The sequence below is a fragment of the Mesocricetus auratus genome, unplaced genomic scaffold (genome assembly GCF_017639785.1).
Source record: "Mesocricetus auratus isolate SY011 unplaced genomic scaffold, BCM_Maur_2.0 Super-Scaffold_100676, whole genome shotgun sequence".
Taxonomy (NCBI): Eukaryota; Metazoa; Chordata; class Mammalia; order Rodentia; family Cricetidae; genus Mesocricetus; species Mesocricetus auratus.
Genome location: NW_024429266.1, coordinates 179142066 through 179167818, shown reverse-complemented (window position 1 = coordinate 179167818; position 25753 = coordinate 179142066). Strand labels below are relative to the sequence as shown.

The 25753-nt window shown below is 46.0% G+C and overlaps 1 protein-coding gene across 37 annotated transcripts in view; it reads left to right on the top strand.

The window, feature by feature from the left end:
* The window catches only part of Cacna1c (calcium voltage-gated channel subunit alpha1 C), a 551969-nt gene that overhangs the window by 50418 nt on the left and 475798 nt on the right, over positions 1-25753 (top strand). For all 37 annotated transcript variants that reach the window (XM_013110334.3, XM_040739165.1, XM_040739170.1 and 34 more), the window contains exons 2-3: positions 1824-2145; positions 7323-7428. In XM_013110334.3, coding sequence (XP_012965788.1) covers positions 1824-2145; positions 7323-7428 — 428 coding nt within the window. The remainder of the gene's footprint in view (positions 1-1823; positions 2146-7322; positions 7429-25753) is intronic.

Sequence of the window (25753 nt, the reverse complement as noted above, 5' to 3'; positions counted from 1 at the left end):
AGCCCAGTTTGGCAAACCAAAATGGGACACCGGGCTACTTTGGAATTGGTCACACCAGTGTAAGAAAAAGAAACAGGGATACTTTCCACTCTCAGTCACCAGGGAGGTACCCTTGGAAGTCATCACCGGTGTTAATGTTGGAGATGCTATTCTTTAAATATAGATATTCACCACTCTCTCCTCAGCCCAGAGAGTCCAGGAGGAGGTGTATATGTACTACCGTCCTTGCGTGCACACACGTGTGCATGAGTATGGAGTGTTGAACGAGCCAAGGAGGGAGGAGTATGGAGTATAGTGTGGCAGTTCACCATGAGTTCTGAGTGTGGCAGAGTCTTCCGCTGCCTCACTTTGTGACCTTTAATGAGTCACGCACGCCTTTGTTTTCTTGTGTGTTGAATGAAGACACTTATCTTGCTGCCTAGGAGAGCAGCTCTGCTTCAGCTGCCTTGACTAATCCAAACCCATGCTCTCAGCTTTCTGCTCTGGGGTCTTAATAAGAAAACCTAAGTTCCCAGCCTTCCCGGGGCCTTCCTTCCTTTATACTTGGCATCTATATATTGAGAGCAGGGCAGGAAATGACAAGCTGTGACAGAGGGGGCTTCTCAGTCTAGGAAAGGTCTGTTCTCCACAGACGTGATATTCTGGTAAGTATACTGTACCCTGGGAGTGCAGCAGCTGCCTGGAGCCACTGGGCAGAGGAGGGGAAGAGAGTGAAGGGACTGCATGGTTAGACGTGTATGGCAGGGAAGGGGGTACAATGGAGACACTTTACCGGGATCTGTGGATTAAGGCTAAAGTCTAATGCTGCAGAAATCAGACAGCAGCTGTGCAGGTGGCTGATGACAGCTGGTACCAAAGAAGGCCTGATGTGCTTGTCTTGATATCTGGCGGATGATAAGTAGATGGCGTCTGTGCATCTCCCACCCCTTCCCCTCTGTCCACGGTAGGCAATGATAATCTGTTATAAGCTTTCCTCTCGTGCCCAGAGAGTCTCAGTACCCTTTCAGCAGCATTGTGGAATCTGATGCCAATCATTTGGCTTACAGTTGAAATGTATTGCCTGTGGCTGTTGTGATGGGGAAGACATAGACTTTGGAACCCAGCAAGTGTATTGAGCACTGTGCAAGCATGTTGGGTGCATATCTTTTGATTGCATGAGACAGATAACTGACTCATCTTAACTCAGCAACAGCTAAGGTACTAAATTAACTTAATCATCTCAGTGATGGAAGAAAGTGGCTTGGGGAAGGCCTTAGCACAAAGGTCCCAACACCTCCCAACAGTGCCTGCCTGGGACCACATTCAGATCACTTCACTGGATGTGAGCTTACTTTAGCCTAACCCCCCACTGCCTTGTGTTTATCTCTGCTCTTGGAGTACGAGTCAGAGGTGAGAGTATCACACTCTTCATTGTACTGTCTTTGTATCGTCAGTTCCTGTGCTGGTATGCCTACTCATTCGCTTATTTTTCCTTCTTCCTAAATGGTTGCCTTAATTTCACCTTCCCCTGTACTCTTTCTCACTAACTCAGTACTATGAAAGCAGTCTCACCTCTTGTCTAAGTCAAGGCAGTGAGACCAGAGAGGAGAGTGACATGCCCAAGGTCATCCTGTTGAACTAGGTCAAGCAAGGCCTAGAATAGATTTCCTGGCTGTATTTCTCAGCATACATATTAGTGTTTTTGTATGTCACCTCCCAAGTTCTTGCAACAGCTTGAAAAAAGATTTTTTTCTTTGTTTTTTTTCAAAACTTGTGTCTGGAATCCAAAGTGTGTCCTCAGTGTTCCCATTTTCACCATAGTGTTGTCTTTTCTTTCATTGCAGGTTCCAACTATGGGAGCCCACGCCCAGCTCACGCCAACATGAATGCCAATGCAGCTGCAGGGCTTGCCCCCGAGCACATCCCTACTCCGGGGGCAGCGCTGTCCTGGCAGGCAGCCATTGACGCTGCCCGGCAGGCCAAGTTAATGGGCAGTGCTGGCAACGCAACCATCTCTACTGTCAGCTCCACACAGCGGAAGCGGCAGCAGTACGGGAAACCCAAGAAACAGGGAGGAACGACTGCCACACGGCCACCCCGTGCTCTGCTCTGCCTGACTCTGAAGAACCCCATCCGGAGGGCATGCATAAGCATTGTTGAATGGAAATATCCTTTATGCTCTGGGCTGGCCAACGTGTTCTTTGGACCTGCAACTAGGGGCCGGCTGGTCCTCTGGGGATACCAGGCATAGACTTGGGCTGGTGACATTAAGTCTATCTTGTATTTGCTGCCTCAGTGATGAAAGTTAGAAATATAGATCTCCCTGCTAGACTCCATGAGTCATTATCTCAGAGGACAAGGTCCCAGAATTTGTGGGTATTACAAGAACCCCTAAACCAAACATTCAAAAATCTCACTTTTCCTCAAACATAAAATCTTACAGTATCAACATGATGCCATAAATGGAAAGTTGTCCACTTGATTTTATGTGACAGGTTGCAGTTAAAATGCAGGTGCTAAAAATTTGTGTTGTCTCTATACAAACATAAGTGAATTTCAAGTTCAGACTTGGGTTCCATCCCCAAGATTTCTCATTATGAGTCTGAAGAGACTCCAAATTCAAAACAAATCTTAAGCACACAACACTTTCAGTCTCAAGCATTTGAGAGAAGGGACATTCAACCTGTCACAAGTAACCCCAGAGAAAATTTGTGTATAGTCGATGTGGAATATGAACTTGTATCCAAGCTGCCTGCTCGTGTAGCTGTTCATCATTGATGCATGCTTCTCCACAACATTCTTTCCTATGGCCTGTGCTGTGGTGGCTCACAACCTGACCTCTTCCTGGTGCGAATGGGCCGGGAGATGCGTGGGAGCATAGAGGTCAGTGCTCTAGCTGTTGGCATAGGGCTTGGAAGCAGGGGTTCTCAGCCTGGGCTCTGCAGTGGAATCACCTAGAAAGGCCTGTCAAATTCTAGGTGCCACAGGTCCCATTAGTCCCCAGACAGTCTACAGAGTTCTCCAGGCAAGGCTGTCGTATAGCCAAAGTTGAAAGCATTATCTGTAATAATGTGTATCTACTTTGAACACACCGAAAGGATTCGAGGGGCTTTTAAAAAACATGTCTTTGAAGGCTGTACTGTCACCACGGACACAAGTCATAATGTCTGAGTATTGAGTTACAGTGGAAAAGGCCTCAAAGCTCAGCCCTGATTATCACAAGGGATGGAATAAGCAACATGAAACTCTTCAGGTCACATGGCCATGGATAGACAGTGTTAGAACCCTGAGGCTTAGTGCTGGGTATTATCTTTTAAGTCATAAATTCAAATTTGAGTTTAAAAAGTCTAATTCAGTGTTTTAAAACTCATATTCTTTCTGTATGGATGGAGTGCTCAGTTTCATTTGTGAGGTTCTAGGGTAAGATTTAAAAACCTTGGGTAGTGGTTGGAAGGTAAAAGAAGATGACCTGGGGTGAAAATACAGTTTAGTGGAGCAAACATCACTCCTCCTTGGAATATTTGAATCCCTTTCCAAAGGTAACTATGACGGGATGCAGTTCTGAGCAAGAGAGCTGCTGCTGAATTGTCCTGTTTGCTAAGCCACACACAGTTCATTAATGGGTGAGAAGCTGGGCTTGGTCAGTACTATCAGGCCACCGTCAGAGTAATGGAATAAGAGAACTGGGACCTTGCAGATAACCACTATGAAAGGAGAGAAGGTAGACCCTGAGATCCAAAAACGTTTCTTAATTTATATAGCAGGGGATGACAAAGTTGGTTTTAAATTCAAACTCCCCACATTTAAAATCCATGCACTTCCCAAACTCCCAGTGCTATAGTACTGAATAGCGTGCCCAAGGACTAGGCAAGGCTGGATAGTAACTAAGTGGTACTAGACAGTTACTAGGTGGGACCAGATAGTGAGTTACTAGTTGAACAAGATAGGTATCAGGTAGGACTACATAGTTACTTGGTAGTACTAGATTATAAGTTACTAGGTGGGACTAGATAGTAACTAGATGGGAAGACATAGTTACTAGGTAGAAATGGTTACTAGATGGAAGTAGTTACTGGGTGGGACTAGATGGCCATCAGCTGGATACTCAGGAAGTGCACTCCAGGCCTACAGGGACTGGAATCTGCAGCCCCTCCTGGATGATTAGTGTGGCTGACCCTCCTGAGAGAAAGTGCTTTCCCACTGGGGAGAGGGAGGGGATGCAGCACACAGTATTAGCTGTGTGAAAGTTCCAGACTGCCTAGGATACATAGGGAGAGAGCCTCATGTACTCAACAGCTCTTGAAAAGGTGGGGCCTGGTATTCTCACCAGATGGGCAGTTAAACAATGATTTGGTTCTTGGAGGATGGCATGAGTGCATCAGACTCTCTATGTACTCCTTGCATCTCTGCTGCAGCTGTCCCTGTCTGCCTGTTTGCCCTCTTGACATAACCTTATCCTCCATCATCAGCCTGGAGCTTTAGTATGTGGTGATGGGTGGGGTGCTTGTGTGTGTGTGCATGGAGCAGGGGAGGTGGGGGACAGCACTTGAAACACTTCAAGCTTGGCTCCCTGACCTGTAGAGGAAGTGAGGGCATCTGATGTGTAGGTATATTCATGGGGCCTGGCTCTGTTGCCTTCCTCTGCCCCTTCCTGATAGGGCAGCAGACAATGAAAACTGAACCTTGCAGCTGGGGCTAACAGTCCTTGTCCTGAGCAGGTTGGGGCGTGGTTAGGAAGAGAGGGTGCAATATGAGGACCAGAAGAACTAGCTTTCTGAAATGCCCTCAGGGCCACCCCAAGGCAGGTCAGCACAAAGTGGTCCGAAAACTGACTCAGCAACCTACTTTCTGGGTCTGGGTCCTGTTCTACTGCTAACTTAATGACTTCAGATACAACACAACCTTTGTAAGCTTCAGTTTCCTCCATTAGCAGTAGAGAGTACTGTCTCTCTGCAGATGTTTGGTAGCAGGGAATGGGGCAGTCATCACATGAAGGAGGAGCTGGATCCTGTCCTTGCTGTCATGTCCCTAACACTAGCTCCTGTCCACATTGCCACCTCAGGGCTGCAGGCTGTAAAGAATGAGCCTATTGCTAAGGCTGGACTCTAAGCCTGGTTCTGCTCCTTGACTTCTGGGGATCGTGGGCAGGTATGATGATGGTCGTGTCTGTAAAGTGGAGATTGGTCAGGCCCTCCTCACATGGACAATGGCACATCTTATAAGGTTTCCTCAGCTCTGCCATGGGGCTGCTGGGAATCCATCATGAAAGCTGTCATTTAGATTCCCCCTGAGTGCAGAACTCTGTGCCCTAGCCTAGCAGGCCTGTGAATCCAAGCTTGAATGCTGTGGCATGATATGACACTGGTCATGGTGGCAGGAAATCCGGTTCCAGGACTGCATGACCACTCATCTGTGGGATAGTTCTTAGTTTTCCTGGGCCTCAAAGGTTTGGAACAGATAATCTCTGGGGTCTCTTCCTGCTTCAAAATCTGTTACATCTATGAGAGTCTAGTTGGTTCCTTTTGTTACGAGCATTCTTCCCGCCAGCCTGGTCCCACTACCACGTCAGTCTCAAATGAACACACAAATGCTATATTAGTTATAAAGCTGTTGGCTGTTGGCTTGTGCTTTGTATTGACTAGCTCTGTCTTAGTTATTAACCCATTTCTATTAATCTATGTATTTCTTCATGGTCTTATCTTACCAGGGAATGCTGGACTTGTAACTCCTTTGGCTGTTACATGATGACTGCTAAGTGTCTCCACAGAGAAGAGAACAATTTCCTGTTTGTCCCTGCTTATGTTCTGATTCTGCCCAGCTACGTTACTTCCTTTCTGTCCAATCAGCCAATCAGTGTTTTATTCATTAACACACAAGAGAAACATATACACAGAAGGACATTCCCCATCATCCTCCATCCTGCAGTTTTCATCCATTCCCTTCCTCTCATTGGGTTCTGTGCCGGCTAGAATTTTTGTCGATTTGGCACAAGCCCAGGGCATGTGGGAAAAGGGAACCTCAATTAAGAAGATGCTTCCATCAGATTGGCCTGCAGTCAAGTCTGTGAAACATTTTCCTGATTAATGACTAATGTAGGAGGGCACAGCTCACTGTAGGCAGTGCCGCCCCTGAGGAGGTGGTCCTACGTTGTATAAGAAAGTTGGCTGTGCAAGCCATGAGGAACAAGCCAGTAAGCAACACCATCTGTGTTCTCTGCTTCAGTTCCTGCTTCTAAGTTCCTGGCTTGAGTTTCTGCCCTGACTTCCCTTCCTGATAGCTATAAGCTATGAACTGTAATATACCCTCTCCCCTCCCCAAGTTGTTCTTGGTCATAGAATTTTATCATTGCAATAGGAGGTTAATCAGAAGGGGCTCTGTGAAAGAGGCTAGGAACTTTGTGGGACCACAGATTGGGACTTTCTGTGAAGTGTCCCTCTCTTGCTTTCAGTGGTGGGTGTGGTGTGGTCTCAGCAGAAGACTATTGCTCACTGTGCCCTACCCTGTTACTAGTGAGTGAACCCTGGGCTGATGCTCTATATCCCAGGCTATCACTACTTGTGGTAAGAGGACATTTCCAGTTAGTTGAGCCTTGTACACTAAAGACAGGGTCTCTACCTCTGAATCCACAGTGTACATCCTGCTTGGCTTGGGCAGTTCTAAGCCCTAAGGAGGCAGAACACTCCCAACTTTGCTTTCAAAAACTGAAAAAGCAGCCAGGTGGTGGTGGCGCACACCTTTAATCCCAGCACTCGGGAGGCAGAGGCAGGCGGATCTCTGTGAGTTCGAGGCCAGGCTGGGCCGACAGCCTCCAAAACAATACAGAGAAACCCTGTCTTGTAAAACCAAAAAAAAAAATGGAAAAAGGAAAATCTGTAGATTTCCTTGAAGAGCCACTTTGTTTAAAACTCCACTCCAATGCTTTCCCTAACCATGTATGCATGGGTCCATGATGACAGTTTGTGAGCCATGAACTATCCTGGAAATGGGGTCCTGTGGGGAATCTTCCCTGGGGCAGACAGGGCTCTTTACCATGAGCCCACATGAGGAAAATGAAATCAAATGTAACCTAAATAAACAAAAGAGGGGAAGAAGTATTTAGAAACCTGTGTTTACTCTGGCACGCGACTGGCCTCCACTGCTCTTGGCATATTAGGAAAAAATTTTGGCGGGGGTCCACTAGAAGCACTTAAAAGGCATATGTTTCTCTTCAAAATACAAGGGGCTTGGAATGCATTGTTTAAACAGAATTCTTACGAATCTTTGATTCATTAAATATATATATGTATGTATGTTTGTTTCACTTGTATTAACAGTGGCATTGATTTCCTTAACTCCTTTCTCAGACCATTTGAAATAATTATTTTACTGACTATTTTTGCCAATTGTGTGGCCTTAGCGATCTATATTCCCTTCCCAGAAGATGACTCCAATGCCACCAACTCCAACCTGGTAAGTCTGGCACTTCTGCGTTTCTTACTACTTGTAAAACAACTGAGCTTAGACCACATGGATTCTGAGTGCAGGGTGGGAGAGAAATGAGATGTATGTTTGACAGGTGCCAACATTTGGCACAGCTCAGATCTTTGGGCCATTTTTCTTTTTTTTTTTTCAGTCAGTACCTGCCTTATCACAGTCTGCTTCTAGAAAGAATATCCCAGCCAGGCCGTGGTGAGCTGTGCACATGCATGGGTGTGAGTGTAGTGGGCCTTGTGTGTGCTATAGTGAACTTCTTAATTCTCGAGTGCAGGTGCTGGAGCGAGCGTTCTTGGGTCGTCAGTTGTGGGTATTTTGAGTGTCACTGTTCCATTGTCAGGCTTTGTTTGTGTGATCATATCATCCTGCAAGACGGCATGATAAATAATTTCTAGGAAGATTTTGGCAAAGTTTCCTTTTGCGGCCGAGAGGTATCATTGAGTTAAAATGGCTTGATTTTCTTGGGAAAGGCGGCTTTCCATTTGGATTGCATAGAGGCCAACACTGGCAATTTGGGGTTAGTATTTGTCCATGGAAAAAGTGGAGAGCGTGTTTACTTTTGGCTGAGTGTGAAGTCATTGCAAATGCAAAGGCCTTTGCTGGTCTGGACATGTGAGGCAAGTGCTGGAATGCACTTGGCAGAGCTGGGGCCGCCTGGAGAGCTCTAGCAAAAGCCTGCAGAGAAATCTCGGCTTTCTCCTACCCGTGCCAAGACACCGGTAGCCTTCATGTGATTTTCTCAAAGCGTGTTTGGTCAACAAACCCACCATCTTTCCTGTCATTGGTGCTTTCTAGTTAGATGAGATTGGACTCTTGCATGAGGTCAGTTTAGGAGAAACAAGAATGCTATGGATTCTCCTCCCTGTAGTTGTGGCTGCTGATCAAGGGGGATCCCTTTTCTCTCAGAACCTTTGACATTTCCAAACAGACTAAATCTCTCAACTTGTGGGTCTTGACCCCTTTGAGGGTCACATACAAGATATCCTGCATATAAGATATTTATATTATGATTCATGACAGCAGCAGATTTACAGTTATGAAAGTTATGAAATAATTTTTTTGTTGGTGGTCACCACATGAGGAACTGAATTAAAGGGTCACAGCACTAGGAAGGTTGAGAACCACTAGCTTAGATGCACATTTTAGAGTGCTCTTCCATTTCCTCAGTTTTTGTAATCAGCTATAGACCTGTACTGGGGAATGTGTTCTGCCATGTGTGTATTGGTTAGGGTCCTTCTGTGTCTCATGGCTAGTATGGGGCCATATACTGAGGATAGCTTCCAAAGGTTCCAGAGAGAGGTACCAAGTATGGAGTGAAGGCATTAATAGAGTCAGCAGGCAGAATGTGCTTGCTGTAGTTCATGAAGCCGATGGAGGTATGATCTTGTTTCTTAAAATAAAGAAATCTTTCCATGTCAAGGTAGTATGAGTAAAGTGTCATCCCAAAGCAGGAGCACCTTCCATTGATTCTAGCTCTTGAAGTGTTTGCCTCTGTCCTCTGCTGCCCTTCCTTGGAGCTCTTGTCCTGTCATTTAACCTGAAGGAGCTTTAAAAGCAGCTCTGGTTAGAAACAGAATTCAGATCTGTTCTCAGGCTAGTGCATCTCTGCCTGGCTAAAACCCTCAGCCTCTCTGTGTATGAGATGGAGGCCTAGTAGGTGATAACAAGAAGTCCGTATTGAACTTGCTTTTGGAGTGGTTAGACACAGGAGATGCTGGAGGGGTGGCAGTTTGTTTCCAACCACAACAGAGTGATGAAATGTTCTAAAACTAGAACTTACCAAAAAAAACCAAGTTGGATACTCAACAGTGAGTAGATTTTGTGGCAAGTAAATGACTCTTTGATAATCTATGGCTCTCATCCCCATTCTCTTCCCTGGAGATGCAGGCATATAACCAACTGGACGGTGGGGGAGGTGGGAACCAAGGATGGATCTGAGGACCCTGCAGACCAAACAAACAAGCCCCACCCCACTTGTGGGCAGAAGTGCTCTGCTGTGGAGATACCCTGGGAGTGCGGTGACCTGGACTCTGCTCTCCTCCTTTAATACATCTCACCTTGACGGTCCTCACCCCTCTTTCCCCTCAGCTCTTGGCTGATTTTACTCCATATACAGGACGTTGCCAGTGATCAATCCTGGACCTCTCTCTCTCTCTCTCTCTCTCTCTCTCTCTCTCTCTCTCTCTCTCTCTTCTCTTTCTCTCTCTCATCTCATCTCTGTCCCCTAGCACATAAGGGAAGCATTTTCCTTAGGAAGTGACTCCTAGGACTTGCTTCTCCAGCTCTAGAACCTTCTGTACCAGGGTAGTACTTCCTGCAGTGGAGGCTCATGGGCCTTGCAGCTCCTCTTATGCCTGCCTGTCTGGAAATTTAATTGTGTATAGACCATGTTGATCCCTTCCCATTCAAAGTCATTTGTTTAAATTTTCTGTGCCTTAGATTCTTCATCTCTAAAGTGGGAACAGTAGCCACAATAGTGTCTATATCATAGGCTTGGGGTGTTGACTGAGTCCGACTGTAGCACTTCTTCCGAGAGTGATGAAGGAGGGGATGAAGACGGGGCATTCCCCATCATGTAATTACCCATTACTTCACAATGTTACTGTTGCTGTTGTTAATCACTGTTCTCCCCATCCTTCCCAGGAGAGCACTGCTTTTTTCCCCTAGACTTCATGGCCCCTTTTCCCTGGCATCCTCTCTCCAGGCTCTTCTTGCAGTGGGACATTGTGGGCTCATGTAGTCATTTGGTAAACATTCACACCAGGAGTCAGGTGCTGCATTGGGGATACCTTAAGAGACAGAACCCATGACTAATAGGGAAAGCAATACATGGGTAGAAAGGTCTTATGAGAGGTGATTTCAAGGTCAATATAGGTATTTGGAGCTGGGCTCTGTGGTCATACTTTTTATGGTGCAGTACTGGTTTTGAGTGAATGAGAAGAGCAGGTGACAGGAGATTCAGCTTATGCCAATAGTTTGACTTAATGGCAGGCAATGAGGAGTCCCTTGAGTCTTTGAGAATAGGAGAGATTATTGCAGGGTGAAGGGGATGGCTAGTGTTTGCGAAGAGAGAACAAAATGTTACGAGGTCCAACTGACAGTCACAATAGGCCCACACATGGGGTGTTGGAATCAGAAGACAGACTTTTACGACCACATGCATGCTGTGGTTTTGGGATGTTGATATGTAAGTTTTGTGTTTTAAGCTAAAAGGACTTCAGAAGGGTCACATGTAAGGTACATGGGGGGACTGACCAGGCAAGGATCTGTGGAACTTGTGAATGGAGATACTTGTGGGTGATGGAAGGGCCCGGAACAACAGGTCAGGGAGATGAGGGAGAAAGGAGATGAGGGAGAGGAAGGGTCTACAGGACAGAGAGCACCAGGAACAGAAGGCCCATGTTAGACTCTGTGAGCATCACTGTTTGCAGAGTAGTGGAGGAAGGCAAGTCGGAAAAGGACTTGTTGGGAGTGATGGTCCTCAGTGGGGTCTTGTAGGCAAAGGAGACAGGAGATTAAAAAGTACCCACCAGGGACTGGTTTATGGCCAGGCTTGTTATTACACCATCACATCTTGTCACAGTCTGGTGACAAGAAGACTGTGCTGACCATGATTCTGAGGTGAACTTAGGCTACAAGGAGAAGAGGACGTTAGTCTGAGTGTGTGCTTCACCTGCTTGACACAGTGAGTGTGTCACAACTGCTCACTGAGGCTCTCTGGACAAAATAGTCCCCCAGCAAAATTATTCATTGCCCCTGGAATGAAGCTTGAGAATTCCCCCAGCAAGTTAATAGCTTGTTTGTTTGTCTTAATAGAGACTTGCTGACTTGAGCCACAGCAGAGAAGAGTCAGAGATGTGTCTGAAGCCGTGGTTCTCAAACTCTCTGGCTTGAGAATTGTACGACAGCTGGGGCATTCATGTTCTCAGACCTGCCGTGATTCTGTGTCTAGAGTGGGGTCCGTGTAGCCTGTGTTTTTAGCAATTTCCCCTATTGCTTCTGAAGCAAGGGGGCATGCACTGCTCTTTGTGAAAAGTGATCCAGAATGTTCTCTATTGTGAGCGACTCCACCTTCAGCTCCCTACACAGTCGGTTTCTGTCTACCCACAGCTCTCTCTAGGATCCAAACAGAAAGATGACACATGTCAACTGCTGAGAGGTTTCCCACTCTGCTGGGTGCAAGAGCAATTTATTTAGCAAGACATGCTCGTCCCAGTACAGAACTTGTAAACTCACATGGGTGCCTGCTCCTATTCTCGGTTTCTCTTAGAGCTCTACCAAGTTCCACCCATCCCCATTTCTCACTCTGCTTACTTTTGCGAACAGATGAAGAACCATCCAGAGTAGAGATGTATTTTTGTTTTTAAGGTAGTTCCTCTGCTTGAGGAAGTTTCTGCAGCATAAGCTGCATCTAGCATACATTTTTTCACTCATATCATCTTGGTTACCTTTTCGTGATACTAGTGAAGTGCAGTGAGCCTGAACTGGGCAGTGACATGACATTTCCTTCTTTACTAATCATTGTCCTGTTGTTGACCATGCCACCCACCATGAAGTACATCAGTTATAGCACAGCCACTGTGAGCCCCACCTGCCGACAACTGTTACTCTGTAGGTAAATTCTGAGGTGCCTGGTGAATAGCCTCTACCAGCTGAGAGAACCTATTGTGTGTGCAGAATGCCGGGCTCTTTGTAAACCCTGACGTTCACAAAGACTTGGCTGGAGTTGAATGTTAGCAGGGTGTGATGGCATTTGATGTTTTGTGAAGAACGTGTTCCGTGTACTTTCTAAGCAAAAGCCAGGCTCCAAGTGTCATTAGAGAGGAAGGCAGAGCAAGGAGAAGAATTATATGAGCCTGGCCCTTTTCTCTCCAGCATTGGGACTGACAAGCTTGGAACATTGCAGTCCCATGCACTGTTGTAAAGTTGGGGCAATTAAATTGCACCCTAACCTGTTGTGAAGGTTAAATGAGGTGGTTGTGAGATGCATGGAGCCATGCCCTGGTGCCCTGGGCCAGCAAACACTTCTGTCCTTTAGAACTAAAGACCTTCACCCAGATATCTGGGAGTGTTCGAGGGTCTGCAATGACGCAGGATGGCCTCTGCTTCAGAAGGGTACAGAAGAGATCACTCTAATGCAGCAGGATGGTTGTGTGGCTGGGGCTCTAACCTGGGTATGCTGCTGCATGGGTGGGGGAACCTGGGAGGGAGAATCCTGTGGACTTCAACCCTCCTCCCCCTGACACTAGTCAGCTCATGGACTCAGTGTGTCCCCATTCTTGGATAGCACTAGGTTGAAGACTGGCCTACATTTTGGCTGTTCTAAGTCCTGAGGTGAGTGTGAGTCCTGCTAGCCAGGTCTGAGGACTGACCAGCAATGCCCATGTGTGTTTCTCCATATTCCTCTCAGTGATCAGCATAGTCAGTTTTGCCTGGGAGTGAGCTGTCTTTCTCTGGTTTGTACAGCTACAACAATGGTGTGACAAACGAATTTTCATGCTGCCATCTGTGTGTCATCCTAATTCAGCAGACATACTTAGTAAGAGGGCTGTAACATACATACCTCGTAACCACAGGCATGAGCTATGCCACCCCTGCTTGTTTCTGATACCTCTTCATCCACATAGGTGCCAGAAGGCTGCAGAAGGCAACCTGCTTATAGATAAGAGAAAACCTAGGCCAATACACAAGAAAGGACTTTTGCAGAGCAATGCCTCCTTAACAAAAAATACCAGTGGGTAGGTGTGAGCAGAATCTGAAGAAGGCTGTCCTAAGAGCTGTGCTGTCGGGAGTTAGAGCTTACAGGCACTGCCCTGGGAGAGACCTGCGCTGTGGCCTGAGGTTAAGCATTTAACTTTGGTTGTGTCTTTTCTGGCAGAGAGAACGTAGCACCTTTATTTCGACTCCTCCAGGTGCTGGGGATTTGCATATACTATTTATAGTCCCCCAGTGACACGTGGCCATTTTTATTTATTTGTCTCCTCAAAGTGGGGATTTAGTTCATCTTGCTCAAGACTGGGTCTTCAGCGCCTGGTCCCTGCCTGTCTTGATAAGTGGTTGCCGAGTCAGTGGTTAGACAAATGACTGAATGCTGCCAGGCTTGTTCTTTCTTTGTGTGTGCGGATGAGGAAATGAAGGCTTACAGAAGTAGGGAGACTGGGTGAACAAGAAGCAGAAAGAATTTGAGCTAAAGCCGGAATAAAAGTATAGCATGGGTCCTTCTCCACTCTTTGTGGAAATGTTTCAAAGATGAGACTGTGACAATATTGGCAGATATTTTGAAAAAGCTGACCAAACCAAATCAAGATCACACTTGCTCCTTTTCTAAAGCAAACTCTATACATTTGAAGTTAAATGAAGTTAAACAGATTATTCTAAGACTTCTCTGGGCCTACCTAAACACTTCTTGAGGGGGGGCGTGTTGTGATGCTGGGAATGGAACACAGGATCTTATGCCGGTTAGACACATGCTGTCTGAGTCGCAGACCGGACCCCGGCTCCTGGCTTTAATACAGCAGTGACAAATACGGCTGACGAATCTGTGTTAACGGAAATTTTGTGGTGCTCCATGTGTGTGCCACGTGCTACCAGGAAAACTGGGATCCCCTCTTAGGGGTTTTAGTCTCCTCAATTAGAGAATTTGAGAATGTCTCAGAAGGAAGATTGAAGACAATTTTATTAGTGTTTAAAAGGAAACCACAGGCCAGGAGAGCTGTAAATCTTGGCAGCTGTCCAGAGGAGGAGGAGAAAAAAAATCCATGACCTTCTAAGTTCATGTGGAGGTTCAGTAAGCAGCCACGTGGCAAAGGGGCGGGGTTAGCTTTAAGCAAGAGTGAAAAAGCCCCAATCACACAGGAAGCGTACTTAGGCTTTAGACAGCACCCCAAAGAGAGAGACCGAACAGGAGAAAAAGGAAAAGGTCTTCGTGTAGACTCAGAAAGGAGGGCAGACCTATCAGAGCTCAAGGCAGTATCATAGTGACTATGCAGACAGCAAGGATTCTGGGAAGGAGAAGCATGTTATCTCATTAAGATAATAATTATTCCTCTACCTTTTTAGATGAATCTACTTTCCCAGGAGTGGGGTGGGTATTTCTTAGCCAGATCATTGACCAGTCACACCAGATTAACCCTTTGCCTTATATAGCTTGGAAAGCTGGGTTTCCATCAGGCTACAGGCAGATTCTGTTCTCCTGCCTAGGAAGAAACAGTTTTCCCTCAACAGGGAAAGTGCTCCTGTGACACTTATATGTGCAGTTGCTGTCCTATGTGCTTTTAGACCCAAATGTATTAAGACACTGTAGTGATGATGTGGGCTGGATATGATTATTGCTCTGTTTTATTGATGTGGCCACCAAAACTCAGAGACTATAAACTATTTGCCCATGTAAGCTTAGTGTGAAATGATGGTGAGATATGTAGATGCTGTGTCTGCTGGTTTGTTCTTATTCACCAGGACACAGGTGTCTGACTCTCCCCACCCCATGTCCTCTGGTGCCCCCATTTCTGGACCCGGCAGAGGAGGTGTAAGCTCCTGCTGTCACCACAGCTTGAGGAGGGGCAGATTACCTCAGAAAACTGTGGTAATTTTGTTCTGTTGAAGCATAGAGGAAGGATGGAGCTGGGTTCAGGCTAGGACCTGGTAAGGCAAGCATGGGGGAAAGCAGAGAGTCTTAAATTGTTGCTTGAGAGCATGACAGTCCAAGTGGGATGGCAAGGCCCTTGGTAGTTGCATGGTTAATCAACCTTCGGGGTGCCTAGGTTATTGTTTGACTCGGTGTTTCCACACTAAATATTTCAGAGGGACAGACAGTGTCTGCTTTGCATTTGCTCTTGGAGCACAAAAAAGGATACTTTGAAGTCTAAATATAATGACCCCTCTTGCTCTGTTTTCACCGAGCCTTATTTATTCTACGGGAAATATTGCATCAGGTTTGTTGACTCCTCGTGTAGTAGAACCTTTCCCCAGGTACCTTGGCACTTGCATATATTTGAAGAAAGCCTTCTAGAATATGAAACAGAGGTCCCTGGATCCTTAGAAGAATAGTGACCGTATTTCATTCTCTTTCGGGGACTGCGTTAATCACTAGGAATCTCAGCTTTTAGACCTGCAGTAACACTGTGATGCCATTGGGATAGAACGGCTTGCGTGTGCCTGTGAAGGGTGTCACGGTGGCAAAGGCTTTGGTTCTACTGCTCCAGTTCCCGCCAGCTTCCCATCCTGCTCCTCTCCTGTGGACTTAGGAAGTTCTTTCCTGGTGCTGGCTAGCCATGGGAAAAGCTAAGGAAGGCAGGTTCTGATGTCCGGCTTCCATACGACTGAGATGCGTTAGCTCTAGAGTGTCAGCAGCATTGACTCTGACTTCTCCATGCCTCTCCCCCATTACTCCCTCTGTTCTCACTAGTTCCTGTGTGATTGAGGCACTTGGACCGGCGCCTTCTGACAACTTTAATGTCAGCACTTACACTGCTGGCACTGCTTTAAGTACACGACATGTGTTAGCTCATTTAGTCTTTTCAACAACTCCATCAGACTTCTGTTATAATTACAATCATCCCTTCACTTATTTATTTATATTTTTACTGACATAACAGTAAGTGTACATATTTACCATAGTCACCCTCTTTTAAAGATAGGTGTGTGAGGTCACAGGCTGGGCCTCAAAGCAGTAGTTCTGAGGTCCCATCTGAGCAGGTGGCCCCTGAGTCTATACCCATAACTGCTATGTGGCATGACCTCCTTGAGCTGTGGGGGGGAGTGGGTCTCCTTAGAAAGTGGTGCTTTATTTGAGCGTATAACTAGTGTGTGTACCATGCACATGGTTGTCTTTCACCAGGGGTGCCAAAGCAGAAGCTGTAGCTCATATCATGAGTGGAGCTCCTTAGGGTGTGCTGTGTCTCTGAGTGTCCTAGGGTTCACTTGTCCACCGGGGAAGGCCACGGATCATCCACTGGCTCCTTACACATGGCCTTGGCTTTGGCACCTGGCTTTCCCATGGACCAGTGACTCACGTTAGCTGAGATCTTCAATCACACAGAGATCTAGGCATCTTCCTAAGTAGAGTAAAAATTGTGAATTGGAGTGAGGGGCACACGTCCTGAGACAGATTTATAGCCACAGAGAGAGAGAGCTCTGAAAGCTGCATGTGAGCTCCAAGCTTCCTTGGGACCTGTCAGTACTTGTGTGGTCTAGGGATGGGAGCATCAGGTGGGGACTGCAGGGCCTCCAGCTGTGGGCACCCATCCTGAAGGCATCCTTCCTCTACCTGTCAAGGAGTAAGAGGGCTCCTCTGCGGCTCTCATGAGCAGTAAGGCTTCCCTGGAGAGGCTTGAGCAGCTCCGGTCTTGTGGTATTTCCACAGGCTGTGTACTGCACGAAGAGGAAGTTGAACTGGCTGTTGTGGTCCTGGGGTCTGTTCCTCCTCTGCCACTGACTACCAGTGAGGCTCTGCCACTGTACTGCTTGCACTTGAGACTGCTTAGTTGTGAAATACAGATGATAATGCAGTGAGCTGTGAGAAGATGCGTAGGAATGCTGGGAAACCTGCAAAATGCCCCACAACCGTGCTTACTGCTGCCACGAGAGCGACATGGATATTCCATCTCCGGAGTGTTTATTCTGTGTTTCTGGCACATTCCTCTGTGAACCTTTTCCCTTAGCCTCAAGATAACTTAGAGATGTAAAAGAAGTAAAAGCCAAGTTCCAAATTTAGTTTCTGACCTTTCTAAGATGGATGGAGAGCGGTGTGGCTGTCACCTGCTTGCTGGAGAGCTGGCTGGACCGCTGTAGTCGGGAAAGTACTTTGTATGTGCTCAGACTGGAGAGACTGCCCCTCACTCCATGGCTGGAGGGCTCATTTAATAAACTTATTATTTCTTCTGGGTCCAGCTTACCTTTCTGTCACCCATTGGCTCCGGATGGGCCCACTACACTAAGACAACTTGCTTTTAATCCTGACCATCTGCAAAGATTATTTTCTAATAAAGTCACACTCCTGGGCTTGACAATGAGATCATAAATAGGCCTTTCTGAAGGACACAGTTTAGCATCTGCTCACAGCAAGTGGGAATAGGGATGACTTGTGAACAGTGCCTGGTGCGGTATCTGGCAGCTGGTGGGAACCTCAGAGTGACTGCCCAGCCTTGGCTGTGCTAGTGTTGGGACAGTGAGGGCTGGGAGTGCGCCCTTCCCGGGACTCATTTAGCATCAGTACCACTTATCTCTGGACTCTTCCTTGTGCCTCAACTTGCTGAGTGACCTCAGCAAGCTTCTACTTTCTGTCTGTCCAGAAGAGAGTATGGTAAGGTGCTTCTTAGACGTCTGTGCCTCCTTTCCTGATGAATAAGCCTGCTGACTCGCACGTCCATGTACGCATTGGTTCTGAGACACACTGGATGGCAGCTGTGTTCTGGGAGTGTGTTGGAAATACAAAGCCGCACAAAGGTTGGCCAGCTTCGAGGGCAGGTCTCTCGTTTTCTTTGGTTTCTGCTCCAGTGGCAGTCTTGGTCCCTGTGCTCCTGACAGATGAGACTTCAGAAGAAACAAGGTAGCAGAGAAAGCAACCAAGAGCATTTAGAGCAAGCTTCTGTGTGCTCCGTAGGTAGAGTGGGCTCAGTTGAGGAGCTTCAGCCCCTATCCCAGCGTGGTGCTTTCTCTCTCTTCCTATTATCCTGTCCCTCGTGCCTCTTTCAGTGTAGGCACTTCCAGGAAAAGAACTGGGTTTTTTTCTGGGAAACCCATTTTACACAGAATTCTGTAAGTAAATACATAAAGAATGCAAGAGTGTATATATGGGCTTAAGCACTCTTTTTTAAAAAAAAGATTTATTTTATTTCATGTACATTGGTTACCTGTATGAGGGTGTTGGATCCCTTGGAACTAGGATTACAGACAGTTGTGAGCTGCCACGTGGGTGCTGGGAATTGAACCCAGGTCCTCTGGAAAAGCAACCAGTGATCTTAACCACTGAGCCATCTCCCAGCCCCTGACTTAAGCACTCTTAAAGTTGAAATGCTCACTTGGGGACAGGGCAGTGGCAATCTGTATTCCTTTGTCTAAGGAAGTCTTGAAGTTGCTTTAATCTGACCTAGCTATTATGGACTGCTGTCACTCATTATCTTTTACACCCTGTTTTTGTAGTTCTTTACTGGGAGTCCTGTTGGATAGTTCTTCTGGGAGCTAACCTCCTGCCTAACACAAAGTTCTGCCCTTAGGGAGCCTGTGTTCAGGATCCTTATGGCAGAGCCAGTGATACGGCCAGTGGGCAGAGTAGTAAACAAGATAAGGTCAGGCAGGGCATCATAAATGCCACAGAGAAGAAGGTAAAAGGCAAAGAGAGAGTGGCATTGGCCATGGGTAGGTAAGCATGGATGGGCTGTCTGAGGATGTGGTACCTGAGCTGTAACAGAGATACAGGAATGAGAAGGGGCCAAATGAGCATCAGCCTGTGGAGAATCCGTATGCATAGCACAGCACGCAAGGGGTTGATGGTGGGAGGAACTCAGGGTGTTGCTGCCCCCAGAGTAGACTGAAGGAGGGTGTGAGCTTGTGCAGAGGTCCCGTGGACCCCATGAGGAGTCTGGGGCTTGTCCCAAGGGTGGGGATGGTGGTTATTTAGCTGCTGTCAGCCTTCAAAAGAGCAGGTATCCTGACTTGATTAGGAGGAGCTTTGAGAACTGAGGGACTGCAGGACCTTTAGCTTTAGAGAGCGCTTCTGTGGCTGCCAGTGGGCCTGAGCTGATCTCACTGAGAGAGTGCCCTGCAAGGTGCAAGCTGCCCTTTCTGGAAGATAGTCATAGGAAGTGTGCCCAATGAAGAGGTACACGGAGGTGGGCTCTTGGGAAGGGATTTTCCACCTTCTGTAAGCTGGGTTTTGGTGACCAAGACCTCATTCGCCTGATTAGCAAGGGGGCCTCAAGGTTTCTGTGTGTCTGAAAGCACTTGGTCACCATCTACCTGGCTGGGGAGTGAGGGCATTTTTACCTCTACTCGTTCTCTGCCATTTATTTATAATTGCATAAATGAAAACTAGGTGTTTAAACTTGTGGACTGCTTTAGATTTGAAATCTCCTCTTTGTTATATCTATGGTTACAGCATACCTTTTACTTCAGGTCTATTTATTTGTATCTTACTTGCTTTTCAGCATTACCTGGCCACTTCACTAGGCATTCATTGGGCATCTGTTATGATCTAGTCCCCGGGTAAGGGACATCCAGTTATAAAAGATATAGTATCTACTGGCCTGTGTGGTTACCAATGTTCTGAGGACAATTGGAGATTCACCTCTAATCATTGTGGAGGTCAGGTATCGCCAAGCTTGTGGTTTGGTGGAAAGTGTGCATTTTCCTGGCATTTCTCTTTCTTGTCTCAATTTGCTTAATGATCATTTCTTGCTAATGGTGCTTTGAGGAGTCTGGAGAGGCCCCAAATTGCAGAGGAAAGTGCTAACAGGAACAGAAGTGCTGACCTGGCTGTGTGCCCCAGGGCAGGGCTCTTAACCTTCTGAGCCTCAGTTTCCATCTGTTACTTAGGGCTAATTACACCTACTTAACTACCGACTTCTGCGAGAAGCATTATCTCATTAGAGATAATGTTTTTAAAAGTGCTTTGAAATTTTGTGTAGCTTTTTCAAATGGTAAGCATTGTTATTTTTATTATTGAGTGCTACTAATTCAGCACCAGAGGTGGTGAAGAAAGAAAGAGCCATTGTTATCACCAGTGCTCTGCACAGATGGGTACTGGGATCTGTTTGGATGGGAGGGCCATGCAGAGAAGTCATGAATAAGCCATGGAAGAATTCATGGTCAGACAGGGAGCCAAGCAGTGCAGAGGGAGCCATGAACAGGTCACTGAGAGGCTGTGGATCTTTCATGCTCCTACATGGCTAATGTCAGGAAAGGCTTCCCTGGGAAAGAAACACAAGAACTTAGCTGTCATTAACAGGAGACTAAGAATCACCTTGAGACTATCATGAATCAGATGAATACTTATTGGGTAGCAAGCAGTGTATATTGGGAGACATGTAGATACATTTTGGTTGGGGGAATCAAGTACTTCCTATGAGAAGTTAAGCATGGATTCAGTATTGCTTCTTGGGGACAGAGCATGGAAGTGCTAGGTGCTATTAGAGCCAGAAGAGGTAGATTCCATGGGAAAGGTTCAGAAGACAGGATGTCCCATCAGAAACGCCCTCTCACCCTCTAGGCTTTTGCTGGTAGTTATCCTTTATTCACAGCCTATTCCTAATAGGGTTGAAACTTTTGTGTTACATCTTCAGTACTTCCTGTCTACCTGCTCAGTGGAAGGATCATGAAGAACTTTGCAGCTTCCCCCCATTCCCTTGTTTTGATTGAAAGGCTTTTCAGGGACCTGGCTGTGAATTTTAGAGGGCCTGACTCATTCAGGGTACACATCTCAGGGTTTCTGACCCAAGCCAAGACCAAACGTGGAGAAAGCGGGAGAGTGGAGAACCTGTATGTATCCAGAGATGACCTAGGAAAAGAAGCACCACATTCCCTGGGGTCTCTGGGGTTGTCCTGTTAGCACAGGTTGTTTCTGCTGAAGTCACAGTTCTGTCCTAGATGTGTCCCTGTTCCCCACCCTAGACCTGTACAGCACAAGGCTTCAGGCTGAGGACAGCAGTGGGAAATGATAACATATAGCACAGCTTCGTGACAGTCCCTGGAGTGCTATGGCCTGTTTGTTTAATGTTTTAGAGACTTCAAAAGGATCCAGTTAACTTTTCAGGAAGCCTGGCAGACCAAAGAGGAGGAGTTATAGACAGGGCATTGCTGAGGAGAGAAAAGTGAATGTAAATCCTGCCCTTGAGCCAGACCAGGGTGCCCTCTAACCAGCCTGCTTTTGTGTGACCCTATTATAATGGAAGGATTATTGACAGTGGCTTTAGGCAACAAAATGCTAATTCCAGCAAAGCAGACTCTTGGCTTTGCTGCTATGGGGTATCACCAAAATGCTCTTCTACTAAATACTTCCCAAGGGCTAGTCATATCGTTTTATGGCATGAAACCTGTTACTCTAATGTATGGAACCTTTGCTTCCATGGCTACCACAGATAATGGAGTAAGAAGGGTTTGAAGAAGAAGGCTGGGTGTTTTGGTGTCTGAGATTGCAAGAGTGAGTAGGAACAGGATGTGCTGTAGTAACTTTGACTTCTGGTCTGGGGTGCCACTCAAGGTAGGTATCTGGGTATCCCTAGGGCCCTTGCTTGCATTAGGTCTAGATCAGCTAGATCTAGATCTCTCTTCTTCCTCCTCTTCCTTCTCCTCTTTCTCCTTTTTTGCCTTTCTATTTTCTATAGAATTCAGTTTTTCCTGAGGATATCTGTAAGGACTTGGGAGGTGCTATTTTGTATTTGGGAAGATGTGGTATTTTGGGGTTGGGGGTTACCTGAGCAGCAGCGAAAGACAGACAAGATAACATTTGGGGTAGTGTTGGATTCCTTAGAAACCTGTTGAGCTTGCTTCATTTTAGGACTCACAAAAGGTGCTTGGATGTCTGGGATTGAGGGAAAACAGATAGCTGAACTGCCTTGAGATTTCGTGCTTCATTCTCTTGACCCTGTAAAATGCAGATCAATGTTCATGTTCAGACCAGTGAGGAATCAGGCTGGGTATTCATTCATCCCAGGCTCAAAGCCAGTGGAATGAGAAAGACTTGGCAAAATATCATGGGAAATGTCATGGTCCCTTCTGGACTCACTTAAAAAGCCCAAGACCCATTTACTTCTGATTTCAAGACATTTCTATTAATAGTATTTTGGGAAGCTAGGATCTAGGAAGATCCTGGCTGTAGGAATTGTCAGTTGCTTGCAGCAGGCTCTTGCCTTTTCAGGTTTTCACAGCGCTATAACCTTGACCTTAAATACTCCCAAATGTCCAAGTTTAAAGGATCGGTCCCAGGGTGACTCTTCTGGAAAGTATTGGGGCCTTTAAGAAGTAAGGCTTAGTGAGAGGTCTTGAAGTCTTTGTGAGCATGTCCTTGATACTGAGGCCTCTTTTTTTGTTTGTTTTTGTTCTTTGTATTTAACATTACTCCATGTTAGCCCCAAAATGATGGGGCTAACACATTATGGATTGGAACCTCCAAAATCATGAGCTGAAGTGAACCTGCTGTCTTTTGTATGTTAGTTATCTTCTTTGTTTGTTATAGTGACAGAAAGATAACACACACACACACATACACACACACACACACACACACACAGAGAGAGAGAGAGAGAGAGAGAGAGAGAGAGAGAGAGAGAGAGAGAGAGAGAGAGAGAGAGAGAGAGAGAGAGAGAGAAATCAAATAAAATAACCCACAGGAAACAGTGATCTCACCACTTAAGTTTTCAGGTTCTTTGAGGAGTGGAGGTGACAACTCTCTTTCCCTCTTGTTTCCTGTTGGATCAATCTCTTAAGACAGTATTTGCACAGTGTGGCTTGAAGTACAGAGCACTTGGGTAAACATCTTGGTAGGGTGATGTGTAAAACTTAGAAGCAAATGTTACCTCTGGGCAGGTGCCAAGGCCCTGAGGGCAGCTTGCTTTCTCGGATCCTGTATGCTTTCTTTGTGTTGACTGGTTCTTCTGGCTGGCTTCACTATGTCAGTTTTTGACAGTTATGGAGAAGGATGAGAAAACTCAGAGATTTTGTGAGAAAATTCTTGTGCTGTATTCCCAACAAACTATTAGCCAATCTCAACTGTGGCAGATCGAAGTTCATAGATAGTTTAAGCTAAAAAAAAAAAAAACACGATAATGGTCCAGTTTATTTTCTTGACTGTACAGAATGAGGAAACTGAGGCTAAGTTAAATTTTGCTCAAGTCCAACTAAAGCTGAAGCCACATTTCCTGTGACCAGTGTATTGTGTATGCCCTTCTAGTTGACTGGTGGGAGCCAGAAAGTGGAGTTTGGGATTTCTGACTGCCATTTTTTTTTTGTACTTGAAAGCCACATTCATCACTCTTGGGACATTTGCATAGGCATAGAGTAGCAGAACCCAAAATAGACTTTCCTCTTTTCGGAGCAACTCTGCATAAAAGACTCACTGGCTTTGGACTAGGTCCCTGTCATATTCATTGCGGTAGCCAGACCAAGGGATGTGTCCCCGAAGCTGAGTATGTCCCAGCCAGAGAACAAACACTTGTCACAGGATGAGTTGTGTAGTTGGGCAAAGGGCCAGGTTTGCATAAGTGGCTTTGTATTGATGAAGAAGGGAGATTTGTGCTTCGTCTTGACCTCCGTCATGAGACTGCTAGCTACAGCAAAGTAGAGCCGACACCAGGCCACTCCAGGAGAGCCATTAAGCTTATTTCCTTTTACCCTAAATACGTGGAGGGTGAACTCTGACAAAAAGAGCAAGTGTTACCAACAGAAAGAAAGCATATAGGATGCAAGGGGCCAAGCTGGACTCAGGCCCTTGGCACCTTCCCAGAGGTAACATTCATCACTGATTTTTGCCTTGCTGTGGAGGGTATGGGCCAAAGTTTGGGCATAGGTCCATTTCAATGACTTGTTATCTGTCAACTAACCTAACCTGTGCTGCCCAGGGTTGTAGTGTTCCTCCCAGAGATCTGAAGCAGCAGGGACTTGGGAATGCCTAAGTGGCTTACATTGACCCTTCCTGCATAGACTTTGAACCTAGTGTACTCAGTGCCCTGCTGCATGTGAGAACTTAGTCTTTCCTTGATAACTGTGGTGATGTCTGAAAATAGCATCAGATAAGTAGCTCTCTAGGGGATCATGTGCCCATTTTCATAGGGTTTCTATTGCTGTGAACAGACACCGTGACCATGACAACTCTTATAAAGGAAAACACTTAACTGGGGCAGGCTTACGGTTTCAGAGGTTTAGTCCATTATCTTCAGGATAGCATGCAGGCAGACATGGTGCTGGAGAAGGAGCTGAGAGTTCTACATCTTGATCTGTAGGCAGCAAAGCAACTGCCCCATACTAGGAAAAGCTTGAGCATATAAGACCTCAAAGCCTTCCCCTACAGTGACAGACTTCCTCCAATAAGGCTACATCTACTCCAGTAAAGCCACACTTACTAATAGTGCCACTTTCTATAAGCCAAGCATTCAAACACATAAGTCTATGGGTGCCATTCCTATTCAAACCCCCACACCCATGAGCCCTGTTATGATACTTACCTTATGGTGGGGTTGTTCATGCAAAAGAGCACACTCTGGTTTTTTTTTTTTTGTTGTTGTTGTTGTTATTAGAGACAGGGTTTCTCTGTATTGTTTTGGAGGCTGTCCTGGAACTCACTCTGTAGACCAGGCTGGCCTCGAACTCACAGAGATCCGCCTGCCTCTGCCTCCCGAGTGCTGGGATTAAAGGTGGGCGCCACCAACACCCGGCGACACTCTGGTTATTAAGAATCTGGTCTCTATAATGTTTCAGCTGAGCTCATGATTATCTAGAATAAAGTGCTGCAGTTCTAATCATCCCTTATAGTTGAGTGCTGTTGTATAACCAAGAGATGACAAATCAGTAGGAATGATAGCTTCAGTTCTTGGTTGTTCCCTTGAAAGGAAGCCATGTGCCTTTTTCTTTCAATCTTGCATGAATGCAATTACACCATGAGCTGTGTCAGAACATGTACAATAAAGCAGCACCCTAGGACATAGAGCAACAACACAGAAGGGACCGGGGACACTGACCACTAGTGGAGAGATTTCATGTGAGTCTCCCATGTCAGATCAGTCATTTTGGTCTCTATCAACCATAGTTCAATTTATGACTTAAGTTATACATGATTTATTGGGAACTTTTAACTTTAGAAAAATAAAACAAGACAATATTGGATATGATGGTAAATTCAAGAGACAGGGATGATGGGAAACCAGACCAGAGAATAGGAGCATCCTGATTATAGGAAGCTCTCTTTTCTGGCTTCTACCTCTTACACAGGACTTCTGTGTTCCTAGGATATATAGGTAGATTCCACTGATATGAGTGTCCAGTGGACTTTCGTATTAGGTAATTCCATGACTTGATTCTCTTAGAGATTGCACGTGGAAACAGAAGCTGAGGAATTAGTTTCAGAAACGACATCAACTAACCAGTGTTGGACAACTAGCTGTCTATCAGTATGTAGCTAGGGTAGTAAGATTAGCAGACTATAAGGTTAGGAGAAGGTCTCATATCTGATCGACTTTAATCACTAGCTTTAGTGTCTAAGAGTCCAATGCAATGGTTGCTTTAGTTCTTCAATTCTTGAGTTGAAGTTGATAAAAGAGTCATTTTAAGTTTCCTGATCCGGTCTTTGAGTTTCAAAGTGATATTGTCCTTATGC